The following is a 15752-nucleotide window of genomic DNA, read 5'->3' on the forward strand; positions in this document are numbered from 1 at the left end:
AGACAACGTAGATTCAAACTAGTAAAGGGTACATTGCTGGCTGATGCAAAAAAATTCCATTTTATGCAGTGGCTAACAGTGACTAAAATATTAGAGGTGCAAATTTTGAAATATTTTAAGAAATAATTACATGCTACATGAAGAAACACTGGCACTTTTTAAAAAAATTCTTTCATGGAATGTGCTGGCTAGGCCAGCATTTATTGCCCATCCCTAATTGTTCTCGAGGTGGTGGTGAGCTGCCTTCTTAAACCACTACAGTCCATGGGGTGAAGGTACACTCAAAGTGCTGTCAGGGAGGGAGTTTCAGGGTTTTGACCCAGCAACAGTGAAGGAATGGCGATATATTTCACAGAGAGTGGCTTGGAGGGCCAATTCAAAGTGGTGGTTTTCCCATGCGTTTGCTGCCTTCTTTCCAGATGGCAGCGGTCGTGGGTTTGGAAGGTGCTGCCTAAGGAGCCTTGGTGAGTTTCTGCAGTGCATCTTGTAAAATGGTATAAACTGCTGCCAGTGTGTGTCAGTGGTGGAGGGAGTGAATATTTGTGGATGGGGTGCCAATCAAGTAGGCTGCTTTGTCCTGGATGGTGTCGAACTTCTTGAGTGTTGCTGGAGCTGCACTCATCCAGGCAGGTGGAGAATATTCCATCACACTCCTGACTTGTGCCTTGTAGATGGTGGACAGGCTTTGGGGAGTCAGGTGGTGAGTTTCTCGCTACAGGATTCCTAGCCTCTGACCTGCTCTTGTAGCCATAGTATTTATACGGCTAGTCCAGGTAACCCTCAAGATGCTGATAGTGGGGGATTCAGCGATGGTAATGCCATTGGATCTCAAGGAGCGATGGTCAGATTCTCTCTTGCTGGAGATGGTCATTGCCTGGCACTTGTGTGGCGCAAGTGTTACTTGCCACTTGGCAGCCTAAGCCTGGATATTGTCCAGGTCTTGCTGCATTTGGACACTGACTGCTTCAGTATCTGAGTCGTCGCAATTGGTGCTGCATATTGTGCAATCATCAGCGAACATCCCCACTTCTGACCTTACGATGGAAGGTAAGTCATTGATGAGGCAGCTAAAGATGGTTGGGCTGAGGGCACTACCCTAAGGAACTCCTGCAATGATGTCCTGGAATGGAGATTATTGACCTCCAACAACCACAATCATATTCCCTTGTGCTAGGTATGACTCCAACCAACAGAGTGTTTTCCCCGATTCCCATTAACTCTAGTTTTGCTAGGGCTCCTTGACTCCACAAATCGATCAAATGCTGCCTCAATGTCAAGGGCAGTCACTCTCGCCTCATCTCTGGAGTTCAGCTCTTTTATCCACGTTTGGGCCAAGGCTGTAAATGAGGTCAGGAGCCGAGCAGCCCTGACAGAACCCAAACTGAGCGTCAGTGAGCAGGTTATTACTAATCAAGTTCTGCTTGATAGCGTTGTTGATAACCCCTTCCATCACTTTACTGATGATCGAGTGTAGACTGATAGGGTGGTAATAGGCCAGGTTGGATTTGTCCTGATTTTTGTTGGGGCAATTTTCGAATTTGCCAGGCAGATGCCAATGTTGTAGCTGTTCTGAAACAGCTTGGCCAGGGGCATGGCAAGTCTTCAGTAATATTGCTGGAATATTGTCAGGGTCCATAGCCTTCGCAGTGCCCAGTGACTTCAGCCATTTACTGGTATCACGTGGAGTGAATTGAATCGGCTGCAGACTGGCATTTGTGATGCTCGGGACCTCCAGAGGAGGCCAAGATGGATCATCCATTCGGCATTTCTGGCTGAAGATTGTTGCAAATGCTGCAGCCTTATGGGTTCCCCCATCATTGAGGATGGGGGTATTTGTGGATCCTCCTCCTCCAGTGAGTTGTTTAATTGTTCACCAGCATTCACAACTGGATGTGGCAGGGCTGCAGAGCTTAGATTTGATGCGTTCGTTGTGGAATTGCTTGGCTCTGTAACACTTGCTGCTTATGCTGTTTGGCGCGCAAGAAGTCCTTTTGTTGTGCATTCACCAGGTTGACACCTCATTTTTAGGTATGCCTGGTGCTGCTCCTGGCATGCCCTCCTGTACTCTTCAATGAACCAGGGTTGATCTCCTGGTTTGGTGTTAATACAGAATGGGGGGATATGCCAGGTTGAGTACAATTCTGCTATTGCTGATGGCCAACAGCCTCATGGGTACCTAGTCTTGAGTTGCTAGATCTGTTTGAAATTTATCCCATTTAGCACAGTGGTAGTGCCAGACAACACGATGGAGGGCATCCTCAATGTGAAAGAGGGACTTCATCTCCATAAGGATTGTGCGGTGGTCACTCCTACCGACGCTGATATGGACAGGTGCATCTGCAGCAGGCAGGCTGGTGAGAATGAGGTCAAGTATGTTTTGCCCTCTTGTTGGTTCCCTCACTACCTGCTGCAGACCCAATCTTGCAGTTGTGTATGTAGGACTCAGCCAGCTTGGTCTGTACTGGTGCTACCAAGCCAGTAGTGATGATCGACATTGAAGTCCCCCACCCAGAGTACATTTTGTGCCCTTGCCACCAAGGAGTGTTCAACAGTACTGATTCGTTAGCTGAGGGGGAGGGCAGTACGTGATAATCAGCAAGAAGCTTATTTGCCCATGTTTGATCTGATGCCATAAGGCATCATGGGGTCTGGAGTCAATGTTGAGGACTCCCAGGACAGCTCCCTCCCGACTGTATAGCACGGTGCCACCACTTCTGCTAGATGCGTCCTGTCCTAGCAGGGATGGTGATGGTAGTGTCTGGGGCGTATCTGTGAGGTATGATTCCGTGAGTATGACCGTATCAAGCTGTTGCTTGACTAGCTTGAGACACAAAAATACCTAGAAAAACTCAGCAGGTCTGACAGCATCTGCAGAGAGGGATACAGTTGACATTTCGAGTCCGTATGACCCTTCATCAGAACTAAGACATATAGAAATGAGATGAAATATAAGCTGGTAGAAGGGGGTGGGACAGGAGAGCTCAATAGGGGGTCAGTGAAAGGTGGAGGCCAAGGAGAGACTGCCAAAGATGTCAGACAAAAGGGCAAAGGGGTGTTGAAGGTGGTGATATTATCTAAAGGATGTGCTAACGGGGACATTAAGGGAAGCAAGCCCTTTTTCCAATAATTTATAATTTTTTAACGAATATATTTTTTTCTTTTCCCTCCTATTTTTAAATTTATTTCGATCTATTGTTTCATCTCCACCTTTTAGCCCATTTCGATCCCTTCCGCCCACCCCACCTGCACTAGGGCCATCTGCCACTAGCTTGCTTCCCTTAATGTCCCCATTAGCACATCCTTTAGATAATATCACCACTGTCAACACCCCTTTGCCCTTTTGTCTATGACATCTTTGGCTGTCTCTTCTTGGCCTGCACCTATCACTGGCCCCCTGTCGAGCTCTCCTGTCCCACCCCCTTCTACCAGCTTATATTTCATCTCATTTCTATGTCTTAGTTCTGATGAAGGGTCATACGGACTCGAAACGTCAACTGTATCCCTCTCCGCAGATGCTGTCAGACCTGCTGAGTTTTTCCAGGTATTTTTGTTTTTGTTCTAGATTTCCAGCATCCGCAGTATTTTGCTTTTAGCTTGTGAGACAGTTCTTCCAGTTTTGGCACAAGCCCCCAGAAGTTTTGCGAGGACGACTTTGCAGGGTCGACAGCTGAGTATGCCTTTGTTGTTTCCAGTGTCCAGGTTGATGTCGGGTGACCAGTCCGGTTTCATTCCTTTTAGACTTTTCAGCGGTTTAATACAACTGAGTGGCTTGCTAGGCCATTGCAGAGGGCATTTAAGAGTCAACCACATTGCTGCGGGTTTGGGGTCACATGTAGGCCAGACCAGGTGAGGACAGCAGATTTCCTTCCCTAAAGGACATGAGTGAACCAGATGGGTTTTTACAACAAACAACAATGATTTCATGGTCATCATTAGACATCTTTAATTCCAGATTTCTACTGAATTCAAATTCAATGGTGGGATTCGAACCCGGGTCCCCAGAAGATTACCCTGGGTCTCTGGATCATTAGTCAAGTGACAATACCAATATCACTGCCTTCCCCAGAAGAAGCTACCTTGTAGAAAGATAAGCTGGATGGCCTACCCTTAACAAAATGTTTTGAGATATTGCTTTTACTGGAACAATCTGATTTAGCAAGACTGCCAATTTGTGCCCAGGGTATTAAGTCTTCTTTAATTCCAGAAAATTCCAGCAATTCTTGTATAGCTGAAAACTCTGACAAGTAGATATCCCGGCAGCATGACAAACCTGTGTCCCACTCCACTCTCAGAGCAACTACACATCGCAGGCCAACATGCAGGACTACCTGAGTAGACAGCTTTTTTGAAGCTCCTGGGTCCACTTTTGCCACTATTATAGGATGGTATTTACGCTGACAGAGTCTGAAATCTTCCTGGTACCAGCATGTTAAATATCCCTGTGTACTTTAACTGGCTTAGCACTGCACAGCATAGTGCATACACTCACTGTGCCAACTTGGGAACCAAGACTACTTGCAGTCATATATGAGTCCACTGGTTTGCAACGGAAATTGTAGAAAAATTGTACAATTTTATCCATAAAACACCAATTTAAAAAAGAATCACACTTGTAAACATTTAGTTGCTTCTTCAGTTACGATAAACCAAGTGCTCTGGATCATATGCTAAACACACAATTCAAAAAAGAATAGTCATTATATTGCATGACTTCAAAATGTCAACTCAAACCTTAGTGGAAAAGCAGTTAACGAGACTGGTTAACTCAAAAAAATGCACAGTGCAAATGACCAAAATGTATTTTATAACATACCATTATCGCTTATCAAACTTGCACACACGAGTAGCTGTGTTAAAAGCTTTCCCTTAATTTTTAGCTTGTATCAAGGCTTTTCCTCCATGCAGAATTGGGGAATTGTTATAAAGACAACAAAAATTGACTACTATGTACAATTGTTGCCTTTCTCCAAGAAATATGGTTGTCTCAGCCCTTCACTAGTTGCAACTCATACTTATCTGTTGGCTGCACCTCACAGCCTTAAATTCAAAAACTCCTGTTCAGACAACAGGCCTATCACAAACCAGGATAGCAAAAACGAACCAACCAGTCAGTTTAAATAAACTGAACTCTATGTATCAAAGTAGCAGTGATTGGAGAGTGTATTTACATCACAAAACAAGTTTTATATTAAATGAAAAGTCATGTTAGCTTCATACTGCTTCTAAGTAAGCATCATGTAAATAACCATATAAACCAGTAAATATGTCATGTAAAATAGACGTTAAAGGCACAACCTGATGCCAAAATGAAGCAGAATGAGACTCCCCCACTCCTTGCTCTGATATCAGGCTGCTATCACACTAATTTCAGCACTAGTGCTAAGCAAAACCACTATGCACTGGCAGTACGGTTGCAATGGTAAGGTAGTTTTAATAAATCATACAGAAGGAGGGCAGAATTGGAGTTTGAAAGTAGCACATGACAGCCCTGTGGTGGTTAATCAATTTGCTTTTAGCCTATGAGCAGAAATCTGGCATAAAGCATATTGTTTTTAAATAGTGAAGAACATGCATTGCATTCAACCTGTGGTAACACCGAGAATTTTCTAGGAAAACTGAGGCTGGATTAGATGCCTAATCTAAATCTAACTTTTGGTGTAACAGAAAAGAAAAATGTTAAACATTAGTGGTGCAGGTTTAATACATTACACACAGTAACATGACTGAAGTGTTTAGTGCTTTTTAAAGGAGGAATTCTGGTTAACGTCGCAATATAACTGATAGCATCATTTCGAGTCCGAATATGTAATGATGTTATACATTGGCAGTACAATAGCAAGGATCAGGTTTTAAATCACTGCAGATTAAAGGATTCTTAAGAAAATGGACAGGAAGGAAAAGGACAAGAAATCCTCATGCATATAGGTTTTTTTAAAAAACAAAGTCAAGACAACTCTCCACAGCATAATACATATATTCTATCAACTATTACCTAGCTACATGTCGGCTACTACATCTTTTAAAGGAAGAATCAGCTGTCCCTTGTTGCAGAAGAGATCGCCTCTTATAATTAGAGTTGCTGAATGCATACCCGTCAGCTGGAAGATGGTCCTGTGAAATGGCTTGCTGAAAGACAGAAAGCAATGAAACACAATATCAGATATTTAAATAGTACAACTCTAGTAACAAATAATCTTAATAACCAAGGGCCAAGCAACAGAATGCCACTTTTGGTGATGAAGAATTTGCATTGGAAATCAGTAAAATCATAACTTTGAGTCAGAGTGACTTAAGTCCTTAAAATCATTTCACTGCCTCCACAATTTAACGCTCATCTGTTCTCGTAATAAATTTTGTACAAAATTATTTTCAACAAGGGCTGCTGCAAGATATGAAGGTGCTCTATTTCATGTTCACACATGAACATAATTTAAATTTATGCTGGTGGTTAAACTTCTGCTAAAATGGGGTAATATGGTGAAACCCAAAATTGAAAGAGGTCCTTGTCATGGTTAATAGAACTGAAGGCTGTTTCTTTACAGATGATACAGCAAGTGCTGATTCATTTTCACGCACTAGCCAAGGGCTCAGAAAATCATTTGTGAAAAATAAAATGAGCCAATGGGCCTTCAATAATGCAACCGCCTGCCATATTTTAAAAATAACATGGGCAGATTTTCTTTTAAAAAAACCAGTTTCTGTACACCAATTCTAAAAAGTTTTCGAACCTCCATGTCAGTTCAGTAGTTGGATATGAAGTTGATTTATCTAGATTTTCAAAAAAAAACAATCTTTAGTTTTGGCATAAACCAGATTAAAAGGCAACAGTGTCCCCTACTGGTAATAGTGTTATATTTTAGCAGTATAACAGTTAACTATTGTTTATATTTCCATAAATAGTTAATACATTAACGTTATAAATCTGAAAGTGTGTAAAGCAAACTACCTGTCCATCCTCATTAATACTCTATAATTTCTTACTCATTAGTATATCTTAAAGTGCTTGCTATAATTCTGCTGCACCATTTATTATAGTTCATTGTTGTATTTAATTCACATGGGGATACATGCACAATTTCCTAAGATACAAAATATTGATGGCCTATACAGCTTCCCAATTAGTGTTATTTCACAATACCATACTCAAGTCTTATGCTTGTAACCCTTCAACTTGCCTGTCAAACTCATTCTTCAATTTTGATGACTTCAGCAAATATACAAATTCTTGTAGGAATATCATTTGAAATACATGCAGTACAACTTCTCCTTGTACTAGGATATGTAGCTTCCAGAATAAACCAAATTGCATCCAATATTGCCCACAAGCCCCAATAGTGTGTTCAAAATTTTGAAAATGTATAGAAATTATCCTTGTATTCTCTGATGGCTTTAGGTTTGTGATAACTGGTATAGGAATTGGTATCTTGAGAAAGATTTTGCACATATATGGTTTTCTTCACAATTTCAAGATCTCCCAAAGTGCTTTACAAATGAAGATGTAATTTTGAAGGCTAGCCACTGTTGTAATGTAGAAAGCAGGGCAACCAAATTGTGAAAGGCGATGTCTGTAAACAGCAATGAGAAATTTATTTGATAATCTGTTTCATTGATGCTAGTTAAGGACTAAATATTGGCCACTGAGAGAACCCCATTGTTCTTGTTTGAATAAGTGCTTTGTGGCCTCTGTTTAAGATCTCATTCAAAAGCAAGCACCGCCAAAAGTGCAGGACTCCCTCTGCAATGAAGTGCCTACCTGGATTGTGTGTTCAAATCTCTAGATTGGGACCTAAATCTAGAACCTTATGGCTCAGAAGCAAGAGTGTTACCACCGAGCCAAGACTGTTACCATCTCTAAACCTTTTATCACTATACCAGTCAAGCACAAGTGCGAGGGTCCTGTAAACCATTGCTCAAACTATTATTCTTCCACCAATTTAGTTGTTGAAAGGTCTGTTCAAATATTCTGGTACTTTTACACAGGTAACAGGTTAACGTTCTAGTGCGGACTGATCAGCAGGAGTATATTCATTATTCTTTCACTTGTACAACAGTTCTTATCCAATTTAGAAGATCCAATCTATATACTTCTGGTCAATAGTACTTTCAATATTCTAATACCTGTCAGCACACTCATCTCAATGTAAAATTAAAGTTTAACGTGAACTACAATCTGTCTCAGTTTCTGTATATTTGTCAGTATATATACTTGAAAACATAATAGCATAATAGGAAGGGAAACACTGTATGCACTGGTGTGTGTTATATTACAAGCTGACATGCAAAACAGGATTCTTATACTATGATGGGCACCAGCAACCTCAGCAATTTTTGGAGCACCTAAAATAGGAAATTGTATTCACATGTTTAACTCTCATCTTCTATTTCCTTCAAAACACATCGTGATTAAATACAGCTGAAAGAAAATACTTCATGTTGAAATTACACAAGTCATAGCAGACTATTTTAGATGATATGCTAATCAGTCACTGAGGTTCTCATTTTTGAAAATGAAGTAATATACAACTGCACATACAAATCATGTCCTTAATAATGCACAATTATCCTTTCAAACCTACACAGTTGCTGGTGGTGTTTTTCTTTAATCTTTATTTAGCTTTGGCATTGCAAAAGCAGGGTGGTTTCCTGATTACAGAAGAATAAACTATTAGCCATTACAGATGTGGTAAAGACATGGTTTGAGGATATTTTTTGCTGAAATACATGCCCAGATTCAGTCAGTGCAGGCTCATACCTCTTCACTCAGCCTCCTTTGCTCTTCTTGCTTTCGCTGATGCTCTGCATTTGCCACCGATTCAGCTAAATTATTCAGTTCCTGTTCACATGGTGTGCCCAAAAACGACAATAAAGGAGGCTCCCATCCATTTCTAAAGTGGGGCACGTAAGGGGGAATAAACTGATCTTTCGGCCATTCAGATCTGAAACCGATAAAAGTCAGCTGTTAGCTATAGGAACAATTCCTTCCACATGGAAAAACTCACACTGGGATCATGTGTATACCATGCTGAAAAACTGAGTTATAACTTATAGGTTATCACTTGTAGGATCCAATTGTAGCTTATGACCAGTTTAAAATTTTAAGTAAATAAAGCACATTCTGACCACATTTTCAGGTTTTAACATGAGGACGCCATAGAACGCTGGAGTGATTAAGCAAGCTACATAACATATTTTGAAACTCATTTTATCATTTAAAATTGAAAATTATGGGGATTTCCTTGTAAAAAGGATCCAAGCTTGTTGGTGAAGTTAAAACCAAGACACAGAGCTTTTCTTTATAAAGAGAGTTTATTGACTATGTTCAATCTCAACACTCCTCTCTCTTCACCCCCACTCCATGTCCCAGCTTTCTCCTATTTATATGTGCTCAAAGTATTAATTAAACAATGCCTTTCACCTGTATCTAAATATAATTAACATTTCTAACAGAAGTTTATGTAGCTACAAAGTAGACTAGCTCAGAAAGCAGTTTTATCGTATACAAAAAATTGCTTTGTTAATATGTCAGTTTGCTTAAATGAACAGAATGAGTTATTGTATTCAAACTACAGCAATGAAAGAGCAGTGTCTGAGGTTATGTTACCTTATTTGTGAAATATATTAAAAAGCAACTGCCACCTTGGATTACTGCCAAAGCCACTTTCTAAAGTTATTCACAGAATGATTAGACAAACATACAATGAATTTGATCATTTCCCAAGTTTTTGGCAGAACACACAAATTCAATCTCATACACAAGTTTGAATGCAAAATTAAATATTTTGATATTTGCTGGTCATTTTATGTTGCCTTTTGAGACATACTTAAATTTGGAAGGAGTCCTCAGTACAGCAACACTTATTAATATGAGCAAATAAAACAAGCTAGTGTCAATTTATCCATCAGCTTTTAATGATGAGATTGAAAAAGGCACAGAGCATCTCAACACATCATCTGCAACTACATAGAGTGGGACGTGGAGCAGAATCATCTTGTTACTGAACTTTCAGTTCTCTTTACCTTCCACACCACACAACCCCACCGCAACCTTTTCCTACTCCAAATTAAAATCAGTCAATTTGAAGTCCCTCGCTTATATAAAGCATATCTTTATACCAGAGGTAAATAAGCATTCTAATTGACTTGCCTGGGTCTAGTCCATGTTTCATCCAAGGAAAACCAAATTTCCCTTTCTTCAGGTGTGACACATGAATTCAGAAAATCTATAGCATCTTTTGTCAAGAGAGGAGAGAGAACAGATCTACCCATTTCAGGCCCACCACTGGTTTGTATGACCTGAAATACAAGAGTTTAAGGCAATGTTAGAAATATGCAGTGTATACTATTAGTGCACACACACTGGTGCTCGTAATACAATGAATTTATACCATTTATTCAATTTATTCAACGCTGTTTCAAAGAATACAAGTAATGTGGATATGCTAAAAGGAGGGTTGTGTAACCAGAAATTTGTAATAGAAAGTAAAATGACAAACTGTCACAATCAGGCTCCAAAAGAGTGGAAACATGGTGGCCGGAATCTCATGGAAGCGATGGGGTCTTGGCCTCTTTCCTAGTGAGCCTCTTTCTGGGAAGGCTCGCCATATCTTGTAACGATCAGGCATTTGACAGGATCAAGGATTGCAGGGGCAAAAGTCGCGCCCACCCAGAGGCCAGCAACTCAATCAAACGGCAGTGCCACCAGGAAGGCAGTGATTGCTACAGGTACGACATCCACTCGAGGCAGGAGGGCAGTCACAGTGTGGGGATCGGCAGCCAGGGCATGAGGTGGCTCACAGCAGGTATCTCCACTGCTCTCCCACCCACCCAAAATTCCCAATGCCAGGTCCCTCAATCAGGCACTTTGAGAGAGGGGCATCCCTTTGGAGGCAGCAAGCAACCCCAGGCAGGGTTGTTTGCACTCTATGCATGGGAAGTCCCCCACTCACCGCTGGGTTAATACCAGGGGCAGAGGGATGAGGATTTAAATAGCCACTTAACAGCCTCAATTGACAACATGGCAGGAGGCCGTGCACAGGCCTTCCTGCTACACGTGTAATAGGGGTGGAAGTGGGAAGGTGGCGGAGTCCTCACCTGCCCTTTTGATTAGATGCCTGCACCCCACCCCCCACCGCCACAAACTCGCCACAAGGGAGGGCAGAAGATTCCAGCCAGCGTTCAATAGTTCTAAATTTTTCTCCACTTGCAAAGTCAACTTAATTTGAAAAACAAAAACCATTCAGTCCCAGGATGAGCTTTTACATTTCACAGTGATCTTCATGACTACCAATGTCCCCCAAATTACAAGCAGCATGATTTCACTGACATCAGTTAAACTGAATTAGGACAGTCTAAACTTTCTGCACCGAGACAATGACAGCCAGTAGAAATTAATTTCATCCCATCTGTTTTAAACTTAATTAGGTCAAACAAGAGAGATTTGATGTGACTGGTCACTCCTCCATATGCTGATTTCCTCTCTGTCAAATAAACCAACTTCATCATTTGTATCTAGCCCCACTACACTGAAGTGCTTTGAATCCAACTACTAAAGAACTGGAGAAACATATACGAACACATGTACATAAAACACATGAATTAGCAGGAGTAGGCCACTCGACCCCTCGAGCCTGCGCCTCATTCAATAAGATTATGGTTGATCTGATTGTAACCTTAACTCCACATTCCCGCCTACCCCGATAACCCTCATCCCTTTGCTCATCAAGAATCTATCTAGCTCTGTCTTAAGAACATTAAAAGACCTTGCTTCCACCACCTTTTGAGCAAGAGAGTTCCAAAGACAAAGGACCCTCAGAAAAAAATTCTCATCTGTCTTAAAATGAACGACCCCTTATTTCTAAACAGTGATTCCCTAGTTCTATATTCTCCACATCCACCCTGTCAAGACCCCTCAGGATCTTAAAGGTTTCAATCAAGTTGCCTCTTACTCTTCTAAACTCCAGTGGATACAAGCCTAGCCTGTCCAACCTTCCCTCATAAGGCAACCCGCCCATTCCTAATATTAGTCTAGTAAACCTTCTCTAAGCTGCTTCTAATGCATTTACATCCTTTCTTAAATAAGGAGACCAATAATGTACACAGTGCTCCAGATGTGGTCTCACCAATGCCCTGTATAACTGAAGTATATCCTCCCACCTTTTGTATTCAATTCCCCTTGCAATAAATGATAACATTCTATTAGCTTTCCTAATTACTTACTGTACCTGCCTATTAGCCTTTTGCGATTCATGCACAAGGATACCCAGATCCCTCTGAACCTCAGAGCTCTGCAATCTCTCACCATTTAGATAATATGCTTCTTTTTTATTCTTCCTGCCAAAACTGAATTTCACATTTGCCTACATTTACTCCATTTGCCAGATCTATGCCTACTCACTTAGCCTATACGAGAATGCGTGAAATATGCAGTTCAGCTTGCAAGGTCATGCTATTGTTGTGTGTGCGATCATGCTACTATATGATTAGATACTGGTTAGAATATGGAATCGAGCAGCACTGCTGAACCTGAAATGTCAAAGGCAGATCTGAAATTTGTAACAATTCATTCCCTATAATTTGATGGGCAAGATATAATGCAAAAACTGAGCTAACCTACAGTTGTTCAAATAGTGAAAAAACAATTCCATTAAGTATCAATGAAAGGGTGCTGTTGGGGACTCAAAACATTTAGCTAAAAATCCAATATCTGAATTAGAGGTAACTTGACCCAGTTGAATATGTTATTTGTGAAACACTGTGTTCATGCAGTAGAGCCTATTATGATGATAGTCAGAAGACCAAGTGCAGTACCAGTAGTGACTTGTAATTATTTAATGTGGTGCAGACGCGATGGACCGAATGGCCTCCTTCTGCACCGTAACAATTCTGAGATTCTGTAATGTATTTAACATAGCAAAATGCTTTAAGGCACTTCACAATGGTGTCATCAAACAAAATTTGACAACAAGCCAGATAAGGAAATATTTTGGCAGATGGTCAAATTCTTTAAAACCTACCTCTTTGACTAAGGAGTGCACGAACAGGTTAAAGAGGCAGGGAGGCCAAGAGGTTTAAGGTTGAAGGTAGAAATTCCAAAGTTTACGACCTTACAGTTGAAGGTGTAGTTGCCAATGGGTGGAGCAATTAAAATCGGGGATACTATAAAGGCTAATATTGGAGGAACGTAGATATCTCAGACGGTTCGAGGGGATTACAGAGATAGGGACGTGCAAGGTTATAGAGGGATCTGAAAACAATGATGAGAATTTTAAAATCATGAACATAAAACAAAATTTCAGTGGCAACCGATTATGCTAAAATCATCTAATGTGCATTTCTTGGAATTTTCAACTTTAGAAAAAGTGTTTAATGCTGTGTGTGCATGAAACAGCTGTGCAATGTCAACTCTTCCCACTGTAGTGGCTGCATATTGTCTTACCAAGGAAGAGTGCCCCAAAAAATGAACGGTAGTAACGTAAATTACTTGCAAGCTGAAACTGCCCGAGGACGTCCATGTAGCATAGGAAGTTGTTCACTCAGGCCGTTAAGCAATTAAGTCATAAAATTATTATCCCTGGTCCAGGCAAGAGCCATTAATGAGTCGCAAGAAGGTCAAGGTCCATTACAATTATATGGGCCTCTTTGTTAAAAATAAGAGGACATTGTAAAAGCGGAGCCGACCTGTCTGCAATTCCATGTCAGTTCTGATTTCATGAAGGTGATGGAACAAAATGGGGCAAGCACTTCTTATACCATGAGTCATTGAAAAGCATAATCTGACCTTGTCTTTAGCCTCTGTGTTAACTTGAAAAATACTTTTATTTCTTATATTCTGTTAAAAAAAATCAACCTAACAGATGTATGAAGTACTCTTGCAAGTAAAAAGTAGCTTTAAGGGGGTTGTGAATTGCTGTTTATTCTGGACTAGAGGGAGGTATGCAGTGTATTCCATATGGTTCGAAGAACCTCTGCTGTTTTTGATATACATTAGTGATTTGGAGGTACAAGGCACAATTTTGAAACTTTCAAGTGGCACAAAACCTGTAAGCACAGTGAACAGTTAAGATGATAGTAATGAATTTCATGATGATTTGGACAAACTGGTAGAATGGGTCAGCACAAGGGTATTTGCCACCCTAGGCCAACTTCCAGTCTGACCCCAACACCACCACCCTTCCCCAACCCCCACCACAATTAACTTTCAAAAACAAAGAGTAAAATGGTCCCATTCTTACATAGCTAAAAATTGTCAAACTCATGAGTAGTTATCCATGGTCTGCCCTCAGCCCTCGCTCCAGTCTCAGCCTCCTAAGTCGCATCCCACTGCTCTGCTGCCACAGCAGCATGTTCCCTCGGCACCACTTAGATTCGCAAACTCCACTCCTGTGCCTCTCAAGCCACAACCCACATCACATGATCACCATTCAAAGGGGGGCAAAGAAGGGAAAGCAATTAGATGGTCGGCAAGCACGTACATGCAAAAGGAAGTGATTGGGAGGCTGTGATCATGTGTTTGGGGGGCCAGGAAAGAGCTGCTCATTGCTGTTGCCTGCTCGAAAATGCCAGAGGATACAGGGAAGGAGGATAGACTGAACTGAAACTACAGTGCCCTGCCCCTGGGCACTCTGTTAATTTGCTCGTGCTCATAATAAAGTCATATTGTTTTCATTTTAAAGTTTGAGAGTTCAGTTTTTTTTTTAACCTTGGTGCTGGTGCTGCCGCCCCCAAATCATGCCACCCTAGGTGACTGCCAAGTTCACCTTGTGGTCATGCAAGCCCTGATCCTGGGTTTTAAATTGAGGCATAGGAGTACAAAAGCAAGGAAGTTATGCTAGGCCTATAAAGAAAACATTAGTTCAGCCAGAGCTAGAGTATTGCACCCAATTCTGGGCAGCACATTTCAGGGAGGGTGTGACAGCTCTGAAGAGGGTACATGAGAGATTTACTAGAATGGTTTTAGGGATGACAAATTATAGATACTTGGATAGAGTGGAGAAGCTGGCATTGTTCCCTTTGGAGCAGAGAAGGCTAAGACGAGATTTTATAGGTGGTATTTAAAGTCATGAACAGTTTGGGTAGAGTAAAGTAAATAAAGAGAAACGGTTTCTGGAGCTGAAGGTTTGATAACCAGAGGAAACACATTTAAGGTGAATAACAAAAGAATGAACATGAGGCAAAGCTTTTTATGCAACAAATAGTATGGTTCATGGGATGGTGAATATTAATTCAGTAGCAGCCTTCAGAGGAAAGTGGATAAATACTTGAGGGAGAAAATATTGTAGGGTTATGGAGAAAGAGCAGGGGAGAGGGACTAACTGTACTGCTCTTCAAAAGAGCAAGCACAGACTTGATGGGACTAAATGGCCTCCTTCTATGCTGTATTATCTTGTGATTTTATAATCCAATAAGAGAATGCCTGCATCCCAGGGAATGAAGGAGATTGATCCAACAAGCCACCTGCGAGGACGAGACCGTGTAAGCTGCAAATGTTGTTAATCACACATGTAGACCTCTGCAATTTGACAACTGACTATTCAAAGCTGTAAACTTGACAGTGACCTAAGAGAATACTCTTCAAGTATTCTCACATGAATATTTATACTTTACATGAATACCAACATCTCCAACTTACCATGTTCAAAGGTGTAAACAAGAAGTGCACTAGGTCAATTGCACTCGGGTTCTGAATGTGGGTTCTTAGTTTGGCCTCGAATGAAAAGAGAGAAGCAAAGTGTAGAGTTAATGAATAAATCCAA

At 41.0% G+C, this 15752-nt stretch overlaps 1 protein-coding gene across 2 annotated transcripts in view; it reads right to left on the minus strand.

Moving 5' to 3' along the window:
* The window catches only part of eps8a (EGFR pathway substrate 8a, signaling adaptor), a 160845-nt gene that overhangs the window by 27606 nt on the left and 117487 nt on the right, over positions 1 to 15752 (minus strand). The window contains exons 12-15 of one of the 2 annotated variants that reach the window (XM_078553566.1): positions 15629 to 15703; positions 10145 to 10293; positions 8753 to 8936; positions 6092 to 6126 (exon numbers count right to left, since the gene is read on the minus strand). In XM_078553566.1, coding sequence (XP_078409692.1) covers positions 6092 to 6126; positions 8753 to 8936; positions 10145 to 10293; positions 15629 to 15703 — 443 coding nt within the window. Of the gene's footprint in view, positions 1 to 5992; positions 6127 to 8752; positions 8937 to 10144; positions 10294 to 15628; positions 15704 to 15752 lie in introns of both variants that reach the window. The other variant, XM_078553567.1, reaches the window with a different exon arrangement.

This window comes from Cetorhinus maximus, chromosome 12, assembly GCF_964194155.1.
Source record: "Cetorhinus maximus chromosome 12, sCetMax3.hap1.1, whole genome shotgun sequence".
Taxonomy (NCBI): Eukaryota; Metazoa; Chordata; class Chondrichthyes; order Lamniformes; family Cetorhinidae; genus Cetorhinus; species Cetorhinus maximus.